The following is a 26,285-nucleotide window of genomic DNA, read 5'->3' as shown; positions in this document are numbered from 1 at the left end:
TCCTCATTTGCCTCCTCCCTCCCCACTCCCCCCTCATAAACCCTTGATAATTTATAAATTGTTATTATTATTTTGTCGTGTCTTACACTGTCCGACGTCTCCCTTCACCTACTTTTCTTTTGTCCATTCCCCAGGGAGGAGGTTATATGTAGATCCTTATAATCGGTTCCCCCTTTTCACCCCATCTTCCCTCCCCTCCTGTATCGTCTGGCTTCCCTGTGTTTCTAGTTCCTATCTGTGCCTATCTGGTCTAGCCGATTTTGTAAGGTAGGATTGGGATCATGAGAGTCGGGGTGGGGGTGGGGAGGAGGAAGCATTTAAGAATTAGAGGAAAGTTGTATGTTTCATTTTTGCTACACTGCATACGTGACCCTTCAGGAAGGGGGTGTCCAGTTGCCTACAGTTGGACTTTGGGTCTCTGCCCCCCCCATTTACAATGATAAGATTTTTTGTTCTTTGATACCTGATACCTGATCCCTTCAACACCTCATGGTCACACAGGCTGGTGTGCTTCTTCCATGTGGGCTTCGTAGTTTTTAAACATATGAGGAAGTGGCAGGCACCTTGCGACTTTATTCTTTAATAATTGGTTTTTGTGTGCATGACCAAAATTGGGAAGTTTAACATAGATACAATATTGTTTTCTAACTTAATCATATTCTGCATTTGCTCATCCCCTTTGTATCATTTTATAGACTAACTCCAGATTCTTTCTGGAATCGTGATGAATTAAGTACCTTTATTTGCATGTCTCTGCTCATCAGGAACAGTTTCTTGATTCGTTTCATGGTATTTCCCTCTACCTTTCGATTTGACTGGTTGTTTTTCTTTCATGATGCGATACAGGCGGTGCATTTTTGCAGCAGCACAACGTAAGCAGTCCCATGTCCCTCTCAGTGCGCCATGTTGGCTTCTTTGAATTGCTTGATTACAATAAGATCAGAGTGTTTGACCTCTAAAAATTTTTTTCTAACTCTGGTAACACTTTTGTGTTACCAGAGTTGGAAACATGAACATTTATTCTCCTTAAAAATGACCTTGTGTTATACTCTGAAATCCATCTGGACTAGATTATTTTAAAATCCCACTGACGTTGGCATTATTTCCTAAAAATAACTGATGCTTGTAATGTGGATTTCTGCTTTTGAACTCTGGCTATCTCCTGCTTTTATAGACCAAGGCATTTTCTAAGGCATTGAATGGGTGTGGTGTGATGACTTCCGGCTCCATTCTTATCAATCTCAAGATGTACTCTGTGGGAAGTACGCTGCTCGATGGCAGGAAGGCAGCCTGCAGATAGGCTGGACGTACAGAGTGGCAGGGGAATGCTGCCTGCCCTGCTAGGGCGTCAACTCTGCTTTATTGTGAGTGCAGGTGTATGTCTGTCTGTTAGACTGAGCAGCCTAGAGAAGCAAAACCAGTGACACTCCTATGCCTAGGAAAGAACTCTAATAGTTTATTAGAGCCAAGTGCTTGCATTGAGGGAGGGAGGGTATGGGTAGAGGCCCGAAGTCCATCCACTACCTCAGTGCATTGCCATATAAATATATGTACAGAGGCCAGTATCTTTTTTTATGAATTAATATATTTACACATGAACACACATATGTGTATACCTCTATTCATAGCTCTGCTTCCTACATCAATCCTCTGGTTTTCTTTTTTCTTTCCCCCTGCCTCAGCCTCTCAGCTCGATTGCTGTTGCTCCAACACCCCCGGGTTCTCTACATCCTCCTTCTTGTTGATTTTAATTCCCTAGTTGTTCCCCTGTGTATGGTGTTGTTTTGTTCCCCGCTCCCTTTCCCCACCTTCTTCTCCTCCCAAGTCCCTGTATAAGTAGGCAAACCAACAATAACATGCACCAAGCAAAAAGGAAACAAAAGACTGAGGGGGAAAAACTGAACATACATAATTCCAGGTTTGTCCGCTGATCTTTATGACTTATCTCCCACTGGTCCTGCCTGGGGGAATTCTGGGAGCTGCCCCTCCTAGCCTGAAGTCTATTTTGGGGCCTCTTGAGGGGCTTTGTGCTTTGCTCTGCTCCCACTGCTGATCTGTTATGTTCCCTTCTTGGTTTGCCCCGTTGCAGGGGGTTCAGAGGGAACTAGATCCCTACCGTGTGTCCCCAGTATTGTCCTCTACGCGGTGTGCTCCAGTAGGGGGACATGTCTTGAGCTGTTGCCGGCCCTGCAGTCCTCTCTGGGCCTTAGCAGCTCTGTGCAGGCATGTCGTCCTCTGGGCTTGGTCTGCCCATACGGGGCCTAGACTGGCCCTTTCTCTTTTTCTTTCTTGGTTTGCTTCTATGTGGGCATGGTATGCCGGCCCCACTTCCCCAACCTGTAGGTTTAGTGTTGTTCTCTGTCATCCATACTTCTAGGGAGAGGGTAAGTTTGGCTTTGATTGGGGCCGGCCCTGTAGCCCAATCTTTACAAGGTTTATGCCTTTCTTTACAAGGTTATGTTGCCTTCAAGGTTCCGTGCGCCGTGGTGGGTTCTGTATGCACACTCCCAGTTCTGTGAAGACATAACCCATACTTCCCCCTTGGGTGAGTTAGACCCTGCTCCCCCCATTCCATCAGCTCTCTTTGTTCTAACAAACTGGCATTGTGTGATGCTCACCCTCCCGGCCCAATCACGGAAGACAAAATGGGTGCATAAGCACATGTGAAGAAAATAGGCAGTTCCCCAGCTGGCAGAGAAGCGCCAAACCCACATGGAGGCAGCACCCTAGTCTGTATGACCATGAGCTTTCATTGGGACTGGGTAACAGGCATCAGAAGACCCATAAAAAACAAACAAGACCACATTTTTAGAATGAGTGAGGGGGGAGCAGGGACCCAAAGCCCATCTGTAGACAATGGGACGCTCCCTCACAGAGGGGTCACAGGGAAAGGATGAGTCAACCAGGGTGCAGTAAAGCATCGATGAAGCACACACTATTCCTCTGGTTCCTTGAGGCTTCCTCACCCCCCACTATCATGAGTCCAGTGCTACCTCACTGCAGGTTAGACTGGCGCATGTACACAGGTACAGATAAGAGGTAAGAGCTCATGACACAGGGAATCCAGGAGCAGGAATGGGAATAGTGATACCAGAAGGGTAGGGAGTCGAGAGAGAAAAGAGCAGGGAAAGGGAGCAACAGAAATCAAGGAGAAGGGAAGGCAGCAGTCGATGTAAGATAAGAAAATAATTTATAAGTTATCAAGAGGTCACGAGAGTGGAGGTGGAACTGATACCAAGGGCTCAATTGAAAGTAAATGTCTAGAAACGAATGATGGCAACATATGTCCAAATATGCTTGCTACAACTGATGTATGGATTGTTTTATACAAGAGTGATAAGAGCCCCGAATAAAATGATCTTTTAATTAAAAAGAAAGAACTCTATCCAGAAGAAAGGACTCTAGGCAGAAGACCTCCCAACCCAGTCCAACTCAAACCCATCAGCTTCATGCTAGCTGGAGCCCCTCGTCAGACTCACGTAACTGCAAACTGATCACGCAGGAGGGCGCAGCAAAGCCACAAGCTTGAAGGGTATGGGGTTTCGTGGATCCAAGGTTAGTGGAAACACAGCAGGGCACTAATGGCCGCCTGGCACTGGTCTGGGGGAGGACACGGAATCCAAGCAGGCAGGAAGGTGCAGGGCAAGAGCAATGGAGTTCTACTGTCTCATCCAAAGGTCACACTCCACCCCTACACTTACATTCACGTACAGTTGACATAAAATCTCACCGTCACAAGGTGAGTGGGAGGCACATTGATGGCAAAGCCAGAGGCACAAAGTTCCCATGTGGTGGCATTTCAGTAGAAGCGCTCCAGTCAGAAGCCAGTGTCTAGATGGCAGCAGCTCCTCAGCTTTGCAGCTGGTGGTTGGATCCGTGCCTCCCTTCGCTTGCCTTGTGCTCACATATTGGTGCTCCTGCAGTGTGCTTATGGTTCGACAGGGGCTCTCCCCCACCCGCGGAACCCAGTCTGGGATGGGATTTTTAAGCTGAGAATGATTATTATTGTCCTATCTCAGAAACATTTAGGCTCTTGTCTGACTTCAAAGGGGGTGGTAGGAAAGCTCAGAGGACAGGTATGCACATAGGTTGTATCCTTTCACCACATTTATTCAATCTGCACGCGCAGCACATCGTCAGAGAAGCTGGACTACATGGAGAAGAATGCCGCGTCAGTATTAGAGGATGGCTTATGATGCATCTTCAATACGCAGGTGACACGACTTTGCTTTACTCAAAGTGAGGAGGACTTGAAGCACTTGCTGGTCTTCAGGGCCTCCTCAGGGACTGCGGCCTTCAAAATGGACGAGAACTCAGTGAAAGTCCTCAGAAGTTGACCAAGAGGTACATCAGGATATGTTCGTGGACGGCAATGGAGAAAAGTTTGAAGTTGACCAGGAGTTCATCTTGCTTGGACCCACAATCACTGGTTATGGAGCATATGAAGGAGCCCTGGGGCATGGTGGTGATGGGCCGGGCTGTGATCTACAGGAAGTCAAGTGACACGTCGCCTTGGGCAACTCTGCCTCAGGGGACTTCTTTGAAGTGTGCAAGAGCAAGGCTGTCGCGTTGAGGACTAAGACGCACCTGACCCAACCATGGTATTGTCCTTCGTCTCACCTGCGTGTGAGAGCTGGACCATGAAGAATAAAGACTGAAGATGAATCGCTGCCTTTGGGTTGTGGGCCTGGTGGAGAATGTCGACTGGACGGTCAGCCAGTACAGCCTGCACCCCTGAGAGCCAAGGGGTAGTGAGCCTTCATCTCACACACTTTGGGCGTGTGATCAGGAGAGGCCAGTCCGAGGAAAAGAACCCCATGCCTGGTAAGAGAAGAAGAGTCTCGCCAGGATGGGTTGGCAAAGTGGCTGCAGCAGTGGGCTCAAACGCAAAAACAATAGTGAGAAGGAGCCGGTCTGGGCAGCGTTTGTTCTGTTTTGTGTGGCGTCGCTGTGGAGAGGGGGGTGTTTGTATGTCCCTAGGACCGATTTCGCAAACAGTGGTCTTTTCAATGCCAGATGATTAATGAGTATAACTCAATGAGCTGGATCCAGCATTTAAGATTTATATCAGAAACTAAAGAGCTGCCAAAATCAACTATATTGGTGCAACTGTTTACCCGTGTTAGTATGTGGATAGGACTGGAGCCGTAAGTCTTGATCCTGAGGAGCGCTCCCTTTGTGCTCCATCTGTGACCCAGACAATGAGTGCCGGACCGGAAAAATGAGGGCAGCCATGCTAGCTTCAGTGTCTTCTCCCCGTCAGTTTTGCCTTCTTGTAGAATTCCGACGCCAGTTCCTTATGGATGCTTTTGAGTTTTGTAAATGTTTATATTTGGTCATTATATATATATGTGTGTGTGTGTGTTGCAATTTATTTCATAAGGTATGCTAGAGATATTAATACTTATAAAGGATTCTGCGCGAGTTGGACCAGCACGGAAGGCGGCGGAGGCGACCGAGCCTCGCCCCGCCCCCCCTTGCCCCCCCAGGTAGTTCGCTTCCTTCTGCGCTCGCCTTTCCTTGCACCCGCGTCCCGTATGCAAGCGTTCAGCCCAGTGCAGTGCGTGAGGAAAGCAGCCTTTCGGACCGCAACCTGGGCATTTCACGGAGCAAAACCCGGGTGGATAACCCGACGAGCCTGCTGTACCACACGAACGACCGTTACTCCAAGCTCAAGGAGCGGGAGCCCAGCACCCCCAGAAAAAGAGGGGGGCACAATGGCAGTCTGCAGCACGTCACCGACTCCCTCTTGGGCCTGCAGATGGCCCCGATTCGCACGCCACCATCGTACTCCTCCACCGCCCGACTCCAGGACCCCGCTGAACACAGACCTCAGCAGGCTGTCCCCCAGGCTTCTGAATTCCCGTCGTCGGAGTTACGGGCATTTTCCTGTTTTGCACAACAACTATTCCACAGGATCTTTTAAGGCGCTGGACTTATTTGTTTGTTTGTTTATTTATTTTACCATGTCACAGGGGGAGGACAACAGCAAATTGAATGGACCTTTTTAAAAAAAAACAAACACGGAAGGAAAAATTAAGTGATTGTTGACTCCAGGTTGTTCTCTAACCTGGACTGATACTAGTTATTTATGAAAAAGACTTTTAAATGCCCTTTCTGCAATTGGAAGGATTTCTTTATGTACTATCCCTACCATGGGGAGCAAAAACATTAAAATCACAAGGATTTGCCCAATTTAAGCACACTGCCTTTTTTCGATGGTGGAGCGTGGATACCAGAAGGATCCAGTATTCAGTTACTTAAATGAAGTCTTTTTCGTCAGAAATTACCTTTTTGACGCAAGCCTGCCGAATGCTGTGTCTAGAGAGTGAAACCTTGTGAACTCTTTAATTAGACTTTTTTGTGTAGTGGCAGATGTATATTTCTGGGGGGAAAATGTAATGATGTACTTATTGGTGCTAAACTTTTTATAGAAGTTTAGTTGTAAACTCAACCCTACTATACAAAATAAATCAAGCGTGTTTATTGAATGGTGTTTGCCTGCTTTATTCCAGAGGACCAGTGCTTTGATTTTTATTAGGCTATAACTGAACCGAAATAAATGAAAGTTCAAATTTATATAGACTGTATAAGATTATAATAAAACATGTCTGAAGTCAAAAACATAAACAAAAATAAAGATGTACTTAATGTGTACTAAAATTAGAGTCATCATCGGCTAATAAATTCCTTTATTCTTTCATTTTAGATTGTCGAAATAGGGGACAGTTTAATGCCTTTTCATACCATTTCCGAGGCAGACGGTCTCCTGAATTCAGCTACCAGGAAGACAAGCCTACAAAGAAATCAAGACCACGAAAAATGTTGAGGTACAGATGGATTAAAAGTTTGTATCTAGAAATCTCCCACTGGAAACTGTTCGTACAGAACTGATTCTGAGGACAGACAGATTTGCCTCCAGGTCCTCCTCCTGGCTGGTGGTGGACACCAGGCTGGTGACTGGGACACTCCTATAAGCTGTGTCCTGCCTTGACTCCATCAATCTCAAGGATAAGTGTCGGTCCCCATGGCAATAGGGGACCGCCAGCCAAGAAACCTTGAATTGTCTTTTGTGTGAAAGAGCCTGGTGGAGTAGTTTTTGCCAGTGTGGCTGCTAACCTCAAGGTTACGGCTTTGAAACCACTGGCTGCTCAGCGGGACAAAGATATGGCTTTCTACTCATGTAAAGAGTTACAGTCTCAGAAACTTACAGGGACATTTCTACTCTGTCCTTTGGGGTCACTGTGTGTTGGAGTCAGCCCAGTGGCAGTGAGTATAGTATCAAAGAAGTTGGGATTTGAACTTGTATAAAAATGACACCAGTTGTAACCTGCTGGAATTTTGTTTTGCTTCTCTCCCCATACCCTCGTAGTGTTGTAAAACACAATAAATACTTCAATAACACCGCTTCAGCCTCCTATGAGCAATCGAATGTACCAGGGACAAATGACTTCAAGGAATTTGTTCTGGAAATGCAAAAGACCATCACAGACCTCAGAAAACAGGTAACAGGAAGCATAAGCCACCTAAGCTGGAAATTCCAGGCAGTGAATGTACAGTGTAATTTGCATGAAGTATGGGAGGATGGGTGAATGAGGTTGACGCTTCCTGGCATGCACAGCTCCCCACTTGCCCTGGCTATAGGCCTGGCACATTATCTACATGGACACAGGACTTGGACATTTTAAGAGAATTAAAATTTGCTTTAAAATGAATTCTTGAGCCACTTCTTCAGGAATAACTTTTAACCCTTTCACGACCCAGTTGTGTTCCACCTTGAATTCTTTGTTGATACTGTGTGCCTTCGTTAATGGAAGGAATGCTGAATCAAGGGGCATTTCTGAAAATTTGTTGTGAAATATGGATTTTGAGACGTATTGTGTGGGACACACACTATATCCCTCACAAGGTCGGATTATGTGGGAATCTTGGGGGCAAGGGGGGAGCATATAAAATAATGTATGACTGTATTAACTTGATAGCAATGGGTTGTTGGATAAATACGATTTCTTAAACTGCCTGAAAAGAACCAGGTAAGTGCTTACCCACTGACTGCTTCAAAGGAGGAAGACCAGGCTACCTGCTCCTGTGAAGGTGGACAGCCTGGAAACCTTGCGTAGTGGTGCTGTGAGGTGGAATGGTCTCAGTGGCAGTGGGTTTTGGTTTGGAAGCTGCTTGTTAAGTGTCTCGGGGCCATGGTTATGCACTGAGCTTCTACCTGAAAGGTTATGCTTCAAATCCATCAGTGGCTCCGCAGATGAAAAGATGTGGCGATCTACTGCAGTCGAGAGTGTAGCCCAGGGAATGCCACCGCGCCTTCTGCATTGTCATTGTCATGTAGCATTGGGATGAGACAGAGTCGGCCCAGTGACACAGCACCGTGTGCTGCCTGAACTCAACTCCATCTTTCCTATTTCACGAATTGGGTTCATTAGTGAAGTTGGAGTCATTCATTTGGAGAGGAAGAACATGGAAAGGCTAAGTAAAAGTCTGCGAGTCACTGATGTTCGTTTTTACATGGCTCACGCGTGGTGGTAATTTCTTGAGGTATACACATCAGTGGTGCTCAAGTCAAACTTTGAATTTTTTATCTGCAGCTCTGTTAAATTAGGGAATTCTCATTCATGAGGTTTGGAGGAACTTGAACTTGACCCCAAAAGTTTCCTTCTCAGAAAAATGAGGAATTTCACTTCTGCCTCCAACAGGAAGGTCCTTGGTTTGCCTTCTGCAAACATGTGTGCCATTCAGTCAATCCCTACTGAGGTAGCTATTTCAGTTGGCAGAACAGAAGGGCCCTCGTGTCGCCTCGGAGCAGATCACCAGCTCCGGCCACTGAGCCACCAGTGTACTTCACCCACCAACCTGCTTCTTAACCAAATGCTGTAACCACTGTGCTACAGGAGCCACCGCGCTTCACTCTGGAGTCTTTACCACGGAGTCCTTTCACAAGGCAGCCCTGCAGATACGTGACAGCAGTGATCAGTGGTCACTCAGCAGACTGAGTATCCAGCGTGGGCCTGGCATTGTTCATCCTGCAAAGAGGTTCAGGATCTAAGATCCTCTCCCATGATCTAGCAATGGAAGAGAAACCCAAGCGGATGTGTGGCACAGAACATGATAATGGCAGGCATTTTGCTATGCCAGTAAGGCAGCGGGGGATATACTGATGCAGGACAGCCAGCAGGCCTTCCGAACTCCATGAGCCAGGACGTTTCATAGATGGAGGGGTGGGGGGAGGGGCAGGTGGGGTCTCTGCCCTGGAGAAAAGGCAGGGCTGCAGAAATCTGCACGACACAGGATGCTGTCCAGGCTCAGCTCGCCTTCCACCCAGAATGAGTGGGAGCTCCTTCTGCTCTTTGTGTCATCATCGGTCGTCACCGTTTCTTCTCTGTCAGCTCCTGCCCTGCAGGCACAGAACCAGGAGCCTCATTCTTAGCCACAAACATCTTACATGATTGTGGCCATGACCATCCTTAGCCATCTTGCTACATTTAGAGGAATACATGTGCAGTCTTTATTAATTTTTCAACACATTGCGGCTCAGGACTGAGGTGTGCTCAGGACTGAGGTGTGCTCAGGACTGAGGTGTGCAGATTTGTCCATCAGTTCACTTCTATTTACATACCTTGTTCACGGGGGTCTGGTTCCATTACCCTGCTTACCTCTGAGCTCAGTACTGGATCAGAACTGTGCTGTTCCCTCCCTCTGGTTTCGAGTTTTAAAATCGTCAGCCGACAGATACTGAAACCAGTGCTTCAAATCTGAGTGGCTTCCAGAGGACAAGAGGGCCTGGATTGTAAGCCCCCACCCCGACCCCCGAAGGCCACCCTGCACCACTGCCTCTGAACCTGCACCACTGCCTCTGAAACCCAGAGCAGAAAACAATTTCGACCCATCAGAGAGGGTCGCTCGACTGGATGGCGCACAGCCACCGCCGTGTGTTGAAGTATGTGTGCTTCTGGTCCCCACGGAGCAGTGCGAAGATGGTCTTGTGAAGAAGACAATTATCAACTGCCTAATATGTACCTTTGGAATTCTATAAAAGTTCTTTAGCACGAATCATCTCAAAGCAGGCTATTTCGTGGCATTATTTCAAGCAGAAACATTTCATCTGAGCATCAAAACTAAACTCTCTTACATTGCGACACAGATGCCACAAAGCACTGGCTTCTTCAGCAACCCTTACACGCCCCGTTTAGAGGCGTTAGTTCTGTGACCTTGGTTAGCTTGTCTCATTAGCCTTTTCCAGATTTCTACATCACCCTTAATAGGAGCGCTAAGAACTCCAATTTTAATCTCAAGTGGCCAGTAACTTGTGCTTTGCATTGCTTGGTTGCAGATAAAGAAACTTGAATCCCGGCTCAGCAAAACTGAATGCACTGATGCAAAAGGTGAATCTCATCCGGACGATGCGAAATGGAAAAAGGATTCATGCACTGTTTGTGAATGCAAAGTGAGTATGGAGATCGGTGTTCACACGCTGAGTTACACACTGAAATTCCCAGAGATGGATGGTCCAGCCCCAACAAAGGCTAGTGATTCTGTGGGGCGTTGGCCCACAGTTCAGAAGCGTGCCTGCCCCCACTTATCAGTTCTGATTTCCCACCCTGCCTTTCGTATGGAAAAGGCAGGCCCACGGCAAATGCCCCAGGAGGTAGGGTGTGCTGGAGCCAGCCCACAAGATCGGTGCTGTGTGCTTCCCCTCCCAGCTCTGCACTGCGGTAGCTTGAAGCACGTCATTACTGAAGTGTTTAAACTGTGGAAACCCACAAAACCTATGAAATGGGGCTTCTGACAACCCCCTTCCCTAGAGGATACATGCCTGCACTTCCTATCAGTCTGGGGTGAGGGAAGCATTATTTACAAAGGTGAGACAGGGTCCCTGCTAGGCAGCTTGCGGTCTCATAGAGAAAGAAAACTTCTGAAGAAAATTACGTCTGAGCCCTGCTGTCACAGTGGGCCACGTATTCGGCACTGCACAGATGAAAAGGGGGGTGTTGGGTTTTTGTAAAGCCTCGGAAGCCCAGGGGAGCAGCCCAGTCTGCCCTTACATGCATGGATGTTCTACGTTCGACTGGACTTCATGGCAGGAGATTTTTTTTCTAAGATAAAACAGTAAGTTCACAAATTTACTCTTTTTTGGGGTCATAGCTCATCACTTTATGCCCTAACTTATCCTAGAATGACTTAAGATACCATTGAGCAGATACATTCTTGTGCCCCCTGAGGTCAGGGCTATGGCTCTGCCTCACAGCGGGAACTCGGATGCTCCAAGCTGTTGGGTGCATTGTGAAGTGTGACCGCAAAGGGACAAGAGTGTCCTGTGAGCGAGGCTTGCTCCCTAGGGTTGAGCAGAGCAGAGCAGTCGGTGGAAAGCCAGCCTGCTGCTGTTCTAGGCGACCAAGCAGCATCCTACCAGATGGCGGGGCTGGTTATGCCCCTCACTCAACCTCAGGTCTCGTGACCTTGGACCAGGACCCTTGGCCATGCAAAAAGGCAGCAAAAGGAAGCATGCCCATGAAGAGACCCAGGAGCTCGCTTTCTGGGTGGGTGGCCCTTCCAGGCTGAGGAATACTGCAGGGTGGAATTCCTCCGGAGACGAGCCAAGATATCCTTGCAGAAAGGTGTGAGGGGGGAAAGAGAACTCTCCAGAGGAGCCTATTCATGCATCCAGACCGAGATGGGAGGAGCGATGTTAGGAACCCTGCCGAATCACGGCCAGCGTCTGTGTGAGGCAAACCACCCTGTGTAGATGGCTTTGTTGGCGATCCCGGTTGTGTAGAAAGTGTCCGGGGGATGACGACAGGAGGGAAGGTTAGGTCCAGCCTGTGGACTCAGACCTCCAAGGCAGGGGCAGATTGCCCCCCAAGTCAGGCGGTGAACAGATTAGTAGGTAACCTCATACTTAAATCTTGCCCTATCAAGGCTTGTGAATTGGAAAAGAGGTTTTGATTCTGTAGCTAGGCACTGTGAATTTGAACGAGAGAGATGTCAACCATACTGAGCAGAATCTTAGATATAGTAGAAAAATGTGAAGTGATTCACTGCAGGTTAATAAGTAAGCTCACACAAGCCTGTGTTTACCATGCTTACTAGCTAATTTCTCCCTGCTTCAATGCCAGTGTAGGAACCATGATTTGGGCCCCTGTCCCATGGACAGCCCCGTGTGTATGTTTCCAGGTCACTGGTGGTTGTGTCTCTTTGGAAAGGACAGCTAAACAGAGGAGGGCTGTGCACCTCCCCTCTTTCTGTCTACTTCTTCCTCCCACCGTTGACACCCAGAAGCACAGCCAGTCTTGTCCAGTTGCAGGGGAGGAGTGTGTGCCGAGCCTGAGACCCCGTGATAGCGCCTCAGTGCTGGGGAGACCGGAGAAGCCGCAGTGAAGGAGGAATTAGGAGCCTTGTAGAACGAGGAAGGAGGGTGTGTGTGTGTGTGTGTGTGTGTGTGTGTGTGTGTGTGTGTGTGTGTGTGTGTCTGGGTGTCTGGGTGATCTTTTCAAGAACTTTCTGAAGTTCCTTTGTATCTCAATCTTATTATTATTCTGTATTGTTTGTGATTCTTAGTCTGCTGTGTGAAATCAGGAAAGAGAATAACCTTACAAAATCCTCCAGAAGAACTAACAAACGTAGAAGTAATCGTTGGAACTAGGAGTGCCGGGAAAGGAATATCACACACACACACACACACACACACACACACGAACGAAATTCCAGATTTCTGAACATTGCCTTTCTTCTCCAGGACGGGCAGATTACCTGTTTTGTGGAATCCTGTCAGCCAACAGATTGCCCTGCTCCTGTGAAAGTCGAAGGGGCTTGTTGTCCAGTCTGCTTAAGTCAATCTGTGGGAAAGAAGCCATAGGTTCTTTTACCAAGTTCCTAGGAGTTTCTCTGCAAAGTCACCTCGAGATCCAATGGCCACGACAGGTAACTGCAGACTGAAAAGACACATCAAGAACTCAAGACATTTCATGACAACCTTCAACTGGTGCTGTTACAGATCACACAAGACGCCTGCTACAGAGGGTGTACATGGAGGGACTGCAAATATCGGGGAAGTGGATGGACATCCTAACTTCATGTTAGATTTCTCAGGTTTTTATTTAATGCTTTTTAATTTTGTTTCATTTTCAATGAAAAACAAACTGGTGCTACTGTTACATTGCATAGTTAAATCAGGCTTTTAAATGGATTTCAACTCATAGCACCATTTCTTTTTCACTGAAGCAGGAGACCTCTCAAAGTTAAGGTCTGAGATGTGACGCGGACAAACAGGTTCCCCTGCAGATGGGTGTGACTAATGGAGCCACCAGAGAAGGAAGCATGCTGAAATCTGGGTTGCATTTCAAGCTACATTAAAAAAACACAAATCAGTATTTGGCAAACAGAACCGAATCTTTCTTTTATGAGTGAGTTCACGGTGAAAGAGGGTCTCAGTGAAATACAGGCTCCCCTGCCTCCCCTCAAAGTAACATCTGATGGCATTCCCACTTCCCTGGGTAGCATTTCACAGCTTTGATCATAGTGCGAACATTCCCTGTGCTCCGCTGCAAATGCCAGTCCCCTGACTCTCTTTGGTTCCCCTCCTTTCACACGTGATCCCCTCCTTTCACACGTGATCCCCTCCTTTCACACGTGATCCCCTCAATGATTAACAAGCCACCGTTAGAAAGCAGGTTTGTTCTTATAACTCGCATGCCTGTTGCCTAGTTGTGAACAGAACGTGAAAATCCTCCGGACTGCCATTTGGTGTTTGACGATGCCTGACTGAGCGCAGCAGTGCACAGACAGCTGTGCTTCCTGGCCCCCAGGCCCTTTCCTCCTCAAAGCATGCAGAACAACCACTCTAGATTAGTCTTCTGGTGGAGGGAATTCTATTGTTGGGAACTTTCTAACTTCAGGTCCTGTGAGTGCTTTAAAAAAAATTCAATCCCAATACCTCATTTGTACTTTTAAATGCATTCTTTTATGAAAATTTCCCCTTTTTATACTGTTAGAAATGGCAGAAAAATCATTTCTCTTGTGTAAAAAATTTTTTTGAAATTCCGTGAAAAGCAACCGTCATACCTCATGGTCTCTCTCTTCTTCATTGACCAAAAACATTTTTTTACTTTCGAATCCCAGAGTGCAGCGTGTTCTGAGAAAGCTTTGGCAGGGACCACACAAGTTCAATCCACTAAATTTTGCGCATGTCTGCCATTCATCGGGCCCTTTGCTGGGTACAGAAGATGAATGGAACCATTGCTGCCCTAGTGGAATTCCCAGTGGAGACTGAGGAGGGGGGAGACACATGAGTCAGCAGGCAACTTCAGGATGAAGTGGCCATTGCTGGGCCGCTTCTACAGAAGCAGTGTTGGAGACAACGTGGCTCTGGGTGGAAGGTGTAGGAACAGAGAGAAGGAAGGGAGGGGGAGGATCCTTGGGATTCTTTTCTGGTGAAATTTTAAATAAAAAATTTTAGAAGGAAGTCCAACGTTTTGAGCCGATTATCAGGAGTTGTGGATGGCTGAACTCCCTCAGCAACATCTGGCGCATAACCGACAGGTGCTGCCATCTGGTTTCAGTTGCTCTTTGTACAGCGCCCTGTGTTGGCCTGTGACTGCCCCCACATGCCAGGGAGCTCTTGAACATTCCATCTGTGAGAGGGCTCCTCGTGTGTTTACAGACTATTCTGTGTAAAAACGTCTATCTTAGCATTACATCTTCAACTTACTTATTAAACAATAATACCTGGTTGGCATTTCATCGTGCATGGGGTTTGTTTGGAACTATCAAGTCAAATTGAATAACCGAATATTGGAACAAACTTCTGTATACAAGGAAATGTAGAATTTTTTTCTTTAAAATTGGATGGTTCTGTAAATTGCTCAGGTATAACAATTACAGCAGATTACATATAAGTCTTCTGGGAATGCTTGGGTGTCTGAACATGAAGGAACTGGGGCTGGAGCCGATGTCAAAAGGATTGTGCTCCCAGGGAACTGAGGAACGGGGAGAAGCTGTCTGATCTCCCCCCAAAATCTGTAATTCCAATTGAAATGTCTGCAGAATCACCAGTGTAACTTTTTATATGCTTTATAAAAAACAGTGGGCAGTGCCTGAATGAACTTTACCTTTTTTTTAGCCACTGTAAGCAAGTTGCTGTAATATGAAGCAAAGTGTACATATTTATTTACTTTTCTAACTATTGCCAGCAGCCAAATGCCTTTTTTACTGTTCATTGTAATCAGTACATCACCAAAGAAGTGTCTGCACTGTGTAATGATGCCTTTCAGTTAAAATAAACGGGTCACCGTTGCACATGGAGACTGGCGTCCTTTTCCCTCGCACCTGCCATAGCTCACCTTGCGCCCTCAGCACCCGGTGGAGGCCAGAGGTCAGTCGTGTAGAGAAGCACTGTGCTAGAGCTGTCACTCATTCCTTTCTGTGCAAAATGGGAGGAGGGGCACGTGCAGGGGTGGAATCAGAACCACAGTGCCTAGTAGTGAGGCCTGACAGGACTGGTTTACCTTTTGTCGCTCTTCTTTTTAACGGTGGACAGGTAGGGGGAGTCCAGCCCTTGGAGAAAACCTCTAGCAGCTGCCTTGTTGCTGCCCTAAGTTCCTTCGGTGGATGCTGACATTGGTGTGTGCGAAAGGAAGGGCGCTGTACAAGTTGACTTTCTTTGACAGTGAGATGGAAGCCCTGCCTGGTCTGTGATCCCCAGTGCAGGAGGAGATGAAACTCCGGGCACAGACAAGAGAAGGCTGGAGGTCACGGAAGACGAATTTAGGTGTGCAGGTGCTTACAGGTGCATCTACGGCCAAAGACACATGCCCCTAAGTGAACATCCATGCCCTGGGGCTTGGCTTAAGAGAGGACGTTGTTCTGAAGAAAACTGGAGGGATTTAGTACCTAGAGGAAAGTACTGTTTACATAATCAATTATGATAATTAAAAAAGAAATATTTGATGGGGATTCAAATGAAAAAGAAAAACAACTTCCAAGATGTTTCAGGCTCTGTAATGAGAAATTTGAGCTGCTTTCCTGAACTTAACTTTTTATGAGATTATGTACTTCAGTTATTTGGTCATTTATAAAGATGTGCTCTTCAAATCCTTGATACCAAGCAATTCAAATCTGTTGTTCAGACTCACAGTGTCGCCATAGGACAGAGTAGAACTGCCCATAGAGTTTCCATTCCAACTGTCATGTCTTTCCGAGCAGCTGGTGAGTTCTAATAGACCTCATTTCAGTTAGTTGCCAATCGTTGAACCAGGGCAGCACCAGAAAACCCCAAAGAACCAAGCTCATGGCCATTGAGTTTAACTGTGGGCAGTGCCTGTGAATTTCCTAGCCTGTAACTCTTCACTGAAGTGGAAAGCCCCAGCTTTCTCCCACAGAGTACCTGATGGTTTTGAACTCACTTTGCAATTAGCAGCCCAACACGTAACCACTACACCTCCAGGGCTCCTGAAAATCCTTGATAGTTTTATTGAGCTTGCATGATAGATTGAAAACCATCCTTTACAAGCAATTCAAGAATTGGATTTAAAGACTAACAGGTTTTTGTTTTGTTTTTTAGGATTTTTTCTTAGGATGACAAACATTGATCATCATTTTTATGTGTTTTGAGTAAGTTCATTTCATTTAAATTTGCATATTTCAAAATGAATTTGGAGAGGGCATTCAGGGTTAGAAAATGGTACCACCACAACAAAATGATGGAAATACTAGATCTCTGTAGAGACGGGGACCCAGCACCGAATCCTCTTCCCTGTGCTGAGAGCAGCCAGCAGTGCATTGCACTGCAGTACCAGCCACGTTGAGTGCTGCATACACATTTCTGGAACACCTACACTGGGCACTCCTGTCTGCGGAAGCCCCTACAGCAGCAGTTCTCAACCTCAGGGTCACGACCCCTTTGGGGGTCGAACAAATCTTTCACAGGGGTCTCCTAAGACCCTCCCAAAACACTTATTTCCAGTAGTCTTTGGAACAGAGATACCAGTCCTCTAGCCATCTCCAGGCAGGTCCGCTCACATGCAGAGACACCCATATACGAGGACCCAGAGAGAAGATTGTACCTGCGCTACACCATGCTTCAAGACAAAATTTATTTGTCATTAGAAATAAATATTTCACAATATATAATTACATATTGTTTTGTGGTTAATCACTGTGCTTTTATTGTGTTCCATTTATAACAATGAAAATACACCCTGCATGACGATTCATGATAGTAACCAACTTAGAGTTATGAATTAACAACGAAAATCATTGTATGGTTGGGGGTCACCACAACATGAGGAACTGTGTCTCAGGGTCGCTGCCTTAGGCACTGCCCTGTAGGGTTCTGCCAGCACCCTCAGACTTGCCTGAGGACGGCACACTATGGCCTGGGCATACGAAGTGAGGTGGTGGGATGCTGGTCCTGCCACCTTTCCTGGAGTAGCCTGAACTCTGCTCGATGCTGCTGACGCTGGAAGACATTTGCCTGTGAATTCTGAGACACCTTAAATGCTGGCAGCTCCTGATCAGTATGTGTGTAAGGGGCAGAAGGAGACAGGAAGTTAGTGTCACATGCCAATTTGAACATAAACAAATACATGATATGAAACAAAAACTCTTGCCATTGACTTGATTTCGACCCCTTGCCACTCTGTCGGACAGAGTGGAACTTCACACGTTTCTGTGACTAACCCATCCCTGCTGTGGAGAGACTGGTGGCTTCAACTGCTGACCTTGCCGAGCAGCCCAACCAGTAGCCACTGCACCACCGGCTCCTAGGCATGATCGGGAATGACCAGTGATTCATCTCTTTGTATCTTGCTTTAGAAAATACAGGGAAATGCATATGAACGTTGCTGTAAAGGCTGCGCCAATGAGTGACTCTCTCGACCAAAGAAGAAACCCTGGTGGCATAGTGGTTACTCATGAGGCTGTGATTGGCATGGTTGGCAGTTCGAAACCGTCAGCAGCTCCATAGGAGGAAAAACTGGGCTTTCTACTCCTATATGCAGTTACAATCTAAGAAAGCCACAGGGGTCACAGTGAGTCAGCATTGTCTCAATGTCAGTCAGTCTGGATGCTCCATAGAAGGAAACACTGCTCCATCGTGCACTAACCTCATCACTATGTGTGAACCCATTTCTGTGGCTGTGATGATGGTTTACTGTTTGTTTGTTTTTTATGATACCCTTTTATCAAGCATGATGCTCTTCTGAAACTGTTCGCCCCTGCTAATAGGAGACAGACTCTCGCCATCCTTGATTCTTTGGCTTTGGTAAGATTCTCCCATTCCAATGTGTAAAAGTCCATGGAGATAAGTCAAACCCTAAAAGTACCCAAGTTCATATTTGAATTCTATATCCAGTGCATCTGAGAGGAAGCATTTTGTACTATTTAACAACAAAGAAATTAAAATGAAAAACCTCCATAGCCTTCATTTTTACACTGTCGTAAAACAGGCCATCTGGAGAGGTGACCCCTGGAAGGAATTGGTGTCTCTGTTGAACACAGCCATTACCTGCACTTGGTCCAGGGCCTCGAACATGGTGATTCTGGTTCCTGGGATGGCCGTCCTTCCAGGAGTGTTCTGTTCCAGGGCCTGGACCATGATGGTCCTGTTTCCTCGTGTGTCCATCCCTCCATGGCTGTTCTGTGGGGCACCAGATGCCCTCTCCACACATTCATCTATATAACATGTTCCTTTAATCCCGAAGTCTCCCTTGGCCTTGCCTGTCATCATCTAATTTCAATGATAATTTCTTGTCCATACATTTTTTCAGCTCCAGCGATTGATCTTTGCTCATCGTGCCTTCCCTGAAGACTCGTGTGACTTTGACATCACCAGCCTTGCTTCTAAGGAGCATCCGGCTGTACTTTTTGCAAGACAGATTTCTTCCTTCTTCTGGCAGCTTGTGCGACTTTCAGTGTTCTTTGCCAGCACAGACATGGATTCTTCTCTTCCTTATTCATATAGAAATATTAGTGATGCCCTTTTTACCCTTAAAGACTTGATTCTTCCTGCAAAGTTATGTGCCAAATAGCATAAATAGTGGTGTTATTTTTCATCAAAAGAGTCACACAAGGATTGTTACACAAGAGAACTTAAGAAAGTTCATGGATAAATGGAATTAAAAAGTAGTATTTTTCATTAATTTTTTGAAGCCCCTCCTATAATTTAGGGAGCTCCCCTAATACATTTCAACTGCATTTGATATTTAGAAATAACTGTTAAAAAATAACTGTTTTCTTAGTTTTGAGGATGTTTTAGAAAGGCATTTGATTTATTAAAATTAAAATTTTGGCAACAGTTTTATCATAGGTTCTTAACTTTAACCATGAGACCCTAGAATCTTGGAGGTTTGATCAATAAGCACGAATCATTTTATTAGGGGCTCATACAACTCTTTTTACAATCCGTATATACATCATTTGTGTCCAGCACTTTTGTACATGTTGCCATCATCATTCTCCAAATACCCACTCTCCACCTGAGCCCCTGGCATCAGCTCCTCATTTTCCCCTCCCTCCCCTCTCCCCCCAAACCCTCAATAGTTTACAAATAATTATTATTTTATCATATCTTACACCATCTGACGTCTTCCTCACCCAGTTCTCCACTGTCCATCCTCCAGGGAGGAGGTCACAGGTAGACCTTGTCATCTGTTTTCCGTTTCTCCCTCACCCTCCCTCCACCTGCCCGACATCGCCACTCTCACCACTGTGCCTGAGGGGCTCATCTGTCCTGGATTCCCCATATTTCCAGTTCCTATCCGTGCCAGTGTACATCTTCCGGTCCAGCCAGTTATCTAAGGTAGAATTGGGATCATGATAGTGGGGGGAGGAAGCATTCAAGAACCAGAGGAAAATTGTATGTTTCATCATTGCTACACTGAACTCTGACTGGTTCGTCACCGCCCCACAACCCTTCTGCCCGGGGATGTCAAATTTCCCCCAGATGGGCCCTAAGAACGAAGGATATTAAAGGCCATCAGATGCTTGAATTTTTCTGAAGTCCTACTATGTGGTTTGTAGGGTAGCCTCTACTTGAATAGATGCCAGTGTGATATTGTTCCTGCCATTGAATCACAGAGGAGAGTAAATGGCCCTGGAGGGTAGGTGACATTGTGACAGGCCCTCAAGGCAGGTTTGAACCTTGGCAACCCTACAGAGCAGGGTAGAACTGCCCTTGTGGGTTTCCAGGACTATTAACTCTTTACTGGAGTAGAAAGCCTCATTTTCCTCAGCCACTATACTAAAACAGCCGGCTTTGTATCTCAGCAATGCGTTTATCTAATGATTCAGCTACTGTTCACACTCCTTCATTTCCCAGTTACATACCACTTGGAATACTGTTTCACTTTGGATGGATTCTTATAACTGCGTCATCTGAGTAGCTCTAACACAGGCATTGAGCTGTCAATGTTCTTTTCTTTCTCAAGGCATCGAGTGTTAAGCCTTTATGCTTGAAATCGTCCAAGTATGGACCCAGTTTCATTTGTGTTTAAGGTGCTGTGTTTTTTGAAACCTAAAACCTCCAGGCACAGGGGTGGGAGCAGGGAGCGTGTGCCAGCCTGGAATGTCCCAGAAGCTCCAGCATACAGAGGAGTGTCTGTTTTTATGTTTGTAGAATTCGCTAAAAATAACTTGGTGACTGTTATTCCTGAGATAAGTTTTCTTTGTTCAAACATGCAATCTTCTGAGGAAGGAAACCAGCAATTACTGGGGGAAACCTCTCCACTTTATTCATTGTCTTCTTTCCCCAAAGAGGTTTACCTTATGTCCTAAAAGATTCCCTAACTTAACCTGATTTTAAAGGAGATAAATATGCCATTATAATTCTGAATGTCAACCTAGTAAGTAGTCTGGTTTCATCCTGCCAGCAAACCCCCTCTGTTGTTTTTTGTTTGTTTGTTTGTTTGCTTTTTCAGAAGTGGTTTCCTTATTGAAAAGAATGGTTCCAGCAAAGTGGCTTGGTCTTAGTAGGGAGGAAGTAGAGAAATTCCCTTTATCTGTGGCAGGATAGAGCAGGAACTTGGTGTGGCGTAGTGCAGGCGTGTGGGTAAATGGTGGGAAAGAATCTGGTTTCCCTTTTATTCTCGTGTCTTTTCCATCACGGAGCCTGTCCCTGAGTACCATGAAAACATTTTATTTCCAGAATGTTTTACTAAAACTAAATCCCCTTTTAATAACTACCAGGCCACGGTTAGATTCAAAGTCCTAAATTAAACTAACTCCGTGACCTCATTGTTACATCCTTCCCAACAGGCAAACTGAGTTGCTTGTTGTTTTGTTTCCATTGACAAAAGCAAATCAGAAGACACACATGGGGTCTTTGTTGAATGATTCACATGCAGCTGTTTTTAGAGGAAGTTCCTGGAGAACATTCATGTTCATGTTCTTTAAATTGACTGCACCAGAAATTAAGCCAGAGTAACTACTGGTCATCATTTCTTATAATCATGATTCAGAGTAAATGACCAAAAAGTAAGAAGGAAACGGGAGGTTTGGGTCTTCAGTTGCTCGCCATGTGTCGGTTGCTCTCCTGAAGTCAGCCGTGCTTGCGTCCCAGACACCAGCCCGCTTCTTCTTCGCTGAGGACGGCACTTTCTCCTTTTACCAAGCTCATTTACAAAACAAGCATTTCCATGTGTTCAAAACATCGGATCACTGTATGCTGGGCCCTTCATACGGATAGAAGGGAGTAGTTCATAAGAATATTTCTCCTGTGGGAGAGACTAAACCCTCTGAGTATAAGAATCGAATTCTAGAAAGAGATTCTCCTCATTTCAGCTGAACTGCCTTCCTGACCACAGTTTATAGCATTGTAGTCCGGGCCACGCTGCTTGCTCTTGCTGAATCGATTATTTTCTTCTGTTAACCGGTTGCAGATCGTTTTGCTACGCTCCCCCCTCCCCCCCATGAGTTCCTTGTATAGATAACCCCCAGGTATTCAGATCAAGTGCCTGGTACAGAACAGAGAGCCAAAAAATAGACATCTGCTATTTGCATTGTCTTCTGTTTTTCTGGTCATCATATGCACAGCTTTGGGCCTGTGGAGGGAGGTCTGTTTTAAGACAGCTCCTCTAGGCTTTAAAAAAATTCAATGACTTACTGCAAACAGGAAAATGCTCAGGCTCTGCCCTTATTACATATGCTGCCTGCTTTTAAAAGCCACAGGTCGTAACGAGAAACTCCAATGTTTGACCAAGTACATCTTGACATTCGAGCCCACGGCCCACGTCTGCGAGAGAGACCCAGGTGAGAGACCCATGGGGCAGAATTCCCCATGATCTAAACACGTCTTTTCTGCTCTCCCGTCTGAGCTCAATTTATCCTCTCCTGCCACCCTTGTTATCTGGACTGCTGTTAGAGTCCCTCCATCCGTTGTGTCCTCAGTCCACAGTGACCTCTCTTTGGCAAAGTCACAGTGGAAGGAAGTAGGAGGTCTCGGGCCAGTACTTTCTTGCTGACCATGTGCCTTTGTCCGCTTCTCTGGCTAGGCGATGTGTCTGCCTGACTTAGATTACTCTTGGGATTTTCTTTTTTTTTTTTTTTTGTTTAAAACTATTGATTCTGACCCTGTGCCTTTTTAAGTTAGCAATGGCTCCATTATGTTTTTAATCTGAAATTCTTTACTAGTAAGTTGATCTAACAGCTTCTGAGTTTTATGTCTTTGAGGATATGAGTTTGGAGTGAGTGTATGCTTGAAAACAGACAAACCATGAAACCCTTTTTAAACCTCGGTTTTTCTGTCTAAAAATATCTGGCATATATATCTCTATATATGTTTATATATGTATATACACATGTGTGAATAATAGAGCTCTGGCTGCAGCAATGGGCTCAAGCATCAGAACAGGTTCGCTCTGAGCTGGAACTGACTCGAGGACCCCTGACCACCAGCAGCGTGTGCTAACAAGGTCTGCAGCCTCTGTGGCTCACATAGACACTTCGCTCGATTGCTGGTATGTTTAATTGGGGGAAACAAGCTTTTTTAGAAAACATCCCCAAATATTTTGTTTTCTAAACCCCATGAATAAATCCCTTCTTATTCTTTTTTTTGCAGGGGGGCGGGGGAGAGGCTTTATTTATTTTTAAAATCATTTTATTGGGGGCTCGTACAACTCATCACAATGCATACCGTATATACTCATGTATAAGGGTGTAAGCCGAGTTTTTCAGCAAGGTGTAACATCTCGCGGGTGATTGCCATTCCTCCGCTGTTCATTCAAAGCCCCGCTGACATTGCAGGGCTTTGAATGTTTGTTTACTCTCATCTAACCAAGCAGAGCCATCCTATGACGTAGATGGCTCCAATTTGCAGAAGCTGAACTGGTAAGGATGTGTCTGTGGCTGCGCTCCCTCTCTCCCCTCTGTCCTCTGTGTTAATTCACATCCTGCATTTCCCACTCTAGGCTCATACTCGAGTCAAATCAGTTTTTCTGGTTTCCCAGGTAATAATTAGGTGCCTCGGCTTATACTCGGGTCAGCTTATATTCGAGTATATACGGTACATCCTTTCATTGTGTCAAGCACATTTGTACATTTATTGTCATCATCATGCTCAAAACATCTGCTTTCTACTTGAGCTCTTGATATCAGCTCCTCATCCCCCCCTCCCTGCTACCCCCTCCTTTCTGAACCCTTGATAATTTATAAATTATCATTATTATTTTGTCATATCTTACACTGTCTCATGTCTTCCTTCACCTACTTTTCAGTTGTCCATCCCCCAGGGAGGAGGTTATATGTAGATCCTTGCTATCAGTTTCCCTTTTCTACCTCACCTTTTCTCCACCCTCCCAGTATCGTCACTCTCACCACTGGTCCTGAAAGGATCATCTGTCCTGGATTCCCTGTGTTTCCAGTTTCTATTGGTACCAGTGTACATCCTCTGGTCTAGTCAGATTTATAAGGTAGAATTAGGAGCATGATAGTGATGGGGGAGGAAGCTCTTAAGAACTAGAGGAAGGTTGTATGTTTCATCATTGCTACACTGCACCCTGACTGGCTCATCTCCTCCCCACGACCCTTCTGTAAGAAGATGTGCAATTGCCTACAGATGGGCTTTGGGTCTCCACTCTGCACTCCCCCTCATTTACAATGATGATTTTTTGGTTGTTCTTTGATGCCTGATACCTGATCCCCTCAACAACTTGTGGTCACGTAGGCTGGTGTGCTCCTTTAATGTGGGCTTTGTTGCTTCTGAGCTAGATGGCTGCTTGTTTACCTGCAAGCCTTTAAGACCCCAGGCGCTACATCTTTTGATAGCCAGGCACCATCAGCTTTCTTCACCACATTTGCTTATGCACACATTTGTCTTCAGCGATTGTGTCGGGAAAGTTTGCATCATGGAATGCCAATTTAATAGAACAACGTTTTCTTGCACTGAGTACTTGAGTGGAGGTCCAATGTCCACCTGTTGCCTTAATACTAAACCTATACATATATGCACGTAGATTTATTTCCCCACCATCCTATATAAACACATTTACATATGTACATGCCTGTATTTAGATCTGTATAAATACCCTTTACCTCCTATTTCTTTCCTCTATTTCTTTTTACTTTCGTCTTGCCCACTATAATGTTCAGCCTTAATTTGGATTTCAGTAATTACTCTAGGTTACATTGCTCTTGCTGAATCCCTACCAGGCTCATCACTTGTTGTTCCCTCATCCCTGGGTTGGTCAAGTCAAAGCAAAGTTCTGATGAGTGCATTTGTTTATGTCCTGTTTTGTGCCCTTAGAGCGAGTGGGCACAGTAGTAACCCTAATGTGTTCACTTAGCCTACAGACGTATTCCAAATGATGAATAATAAATCATTTACCTCTTTTTTTCATGTCTTCATTCAACTGATATCTGTTGAGTACCTTCTAGTGGCCAGGTTCTGTGCTAGGCTCTGGGGATGTGGCATCTGTCCCTTTAAGGTCCATGGTATGGAAAAGTAGAGACAAGTGCAGAGGCCATGATGGAGACTCGCAGGAGTACATAACAAAGTAGAAGTAGCCATGATGAGTCGGGAGGGTGGGTGCTAGGTGGGGGCAGACATTTCAGGCAGAATCCACAGGGCCTGCAGGATGAAGCAGATAGTAGTCAAGAGCTACAACCCACGTTCTTTTCTTTCTGACTGGCTTGGGGAGCACCAGTCAAGAAATCGAGCAATGTGCTTATTGCGCTGGGCAGATTCTCTGTACTAGGTGTTGAGACATCCTTTCCGTTTCTCTGGACAGGTCAGGAGGGAGTAGCCTCTGGAAAAGGATGTCATGCTTAGGAAAATAAAGGGAAAAGGGGAAAAGAGGAAGACGACCAGGGACTGATCGACACAGTGGCTGCACCCATGCGGTCAAACCTAACAATGACATTCTGACATGTTGCTATTAGTTGAAACTGACTTGACACCACCTACTCACAGTAATAATGGTGGGGAGAAGTTGGGAGTGGTGTGAAATAAAGAACTAGCTTCTGAGTGGTGCCTCCGATGGACAGCCACAGCCCTGCCGCGAGAAGACCATGACCCCCTAACCCCCTTCCCCTACCCCCCCCCCCCGTCTTCTCAGAAGGAGAGGCTCTCTCTGCACTCCCCTGCCTAGAGGAGGAAAGGGGACCCAAATCTCTGGGAGCAAGAAGTGGGAACTAAGGAGGCTGATGAGTCACTAGCAGAAAGGAGAGAAGATTCCACACTTTACGGAACGGATTGGCGTGTCACCTCAATGATCCTGAATGTCAAGACCACCTGAGGGATTTAAAATGCCTCCCCTTCCTCTGCCTATGTTGCTTCCATTTCTAATTTGTATTGTAGGCAAATTCACTGTAACTGTGACGTGAATCCAACCTCCTCAATGTTTTCATTTCTACAGTGTATTTGTGTACTTTTATCAGTCATCAATTTTCACTCCCCAACTTGTGTGGGACACATATTGCTTCCTTTTGGACAATGGTTCTCAACCTTCCTCATGCCGCGACCCTTTCATACAGTTTCTCATGTGGTGGTGACCCCCAACCATAACATTACTTTTGTTGCTACTTCATCACAGTAATTTTGCTACTGTTATGAATTGGGCAATCCCTGTGAAAGGGTCATTGGGGGTCACCGACCCATAGTTTGAGAACCACTGCTCTAAGGACATCTGGGCTTCTGATATGTGGCAGCTACCTAATCTGTCAACTTGTGTGAAGGGGTCAATCAGGTCATACAGCCTAATGACTTCATTTGGGAACACTACCAATATAAATAGCTCACTGGAGGCCAGGCCCACTCTCTGCCCTCCCTTTCCTACTATTGAGACACTCAG

General features: G+C 45.9%; 1 protein-coding gene across 2 annotated transcripts in view; it reads left to right on the top strand.

The window, feature by feature from the left end:
• PXDN (peroxidasin) overlaps positions 1-15,306 on the top strand; it is a 147,889-nt gene extending 132,583 nt beyond the window's left edge. For both annotated transcript variants that reach the window (XM_075556375.1, XM_075556374.1), the window contains 4 exons: positions 6,710-6,830; positions 7,373-7,505; positions 10,340-10,453; positions 12,743-15,306. In XM_075556375.1, coding sequence (XP_075412490.1) covers positions 6,710-6,830; positions 7,373-7,505; positions 10,340-10,453; positions 12,743-12,862 — 488 coding nt within the window. In that variant the 3' untranslated portion in view covers positions 12,863-15,306. The remainder of the gene's footprint in view (positions 1-6,709; positions 6,831-7,372; positions 7,506-10,339; positions 10,454-12,742) is intronic.
• Positions 15,307-26,285: the final 10,979 nt, after the last annotated feature.

The sequence above is a fragment of the Tenrec ecaudatus genome, chromosome 8, assembly GCF_050624435.1.
Source record: "Tenrec ecaudatus isolate mTenEca1 chromosome 8, mTenEca1.hap1, whole genome shotgun sequence".
Classification (NCBI taxonomy): Eukaryota; Metazoa; Chordata; class Mammalia; order Afrosoricida; family Tenrecidae; genus Tenrec; species Tenrec ecaudatus.
Note: the sequence above shows the minus strand (reverse complement) of the source record. Positions and strands in the feature narration are given on the sequence as shown.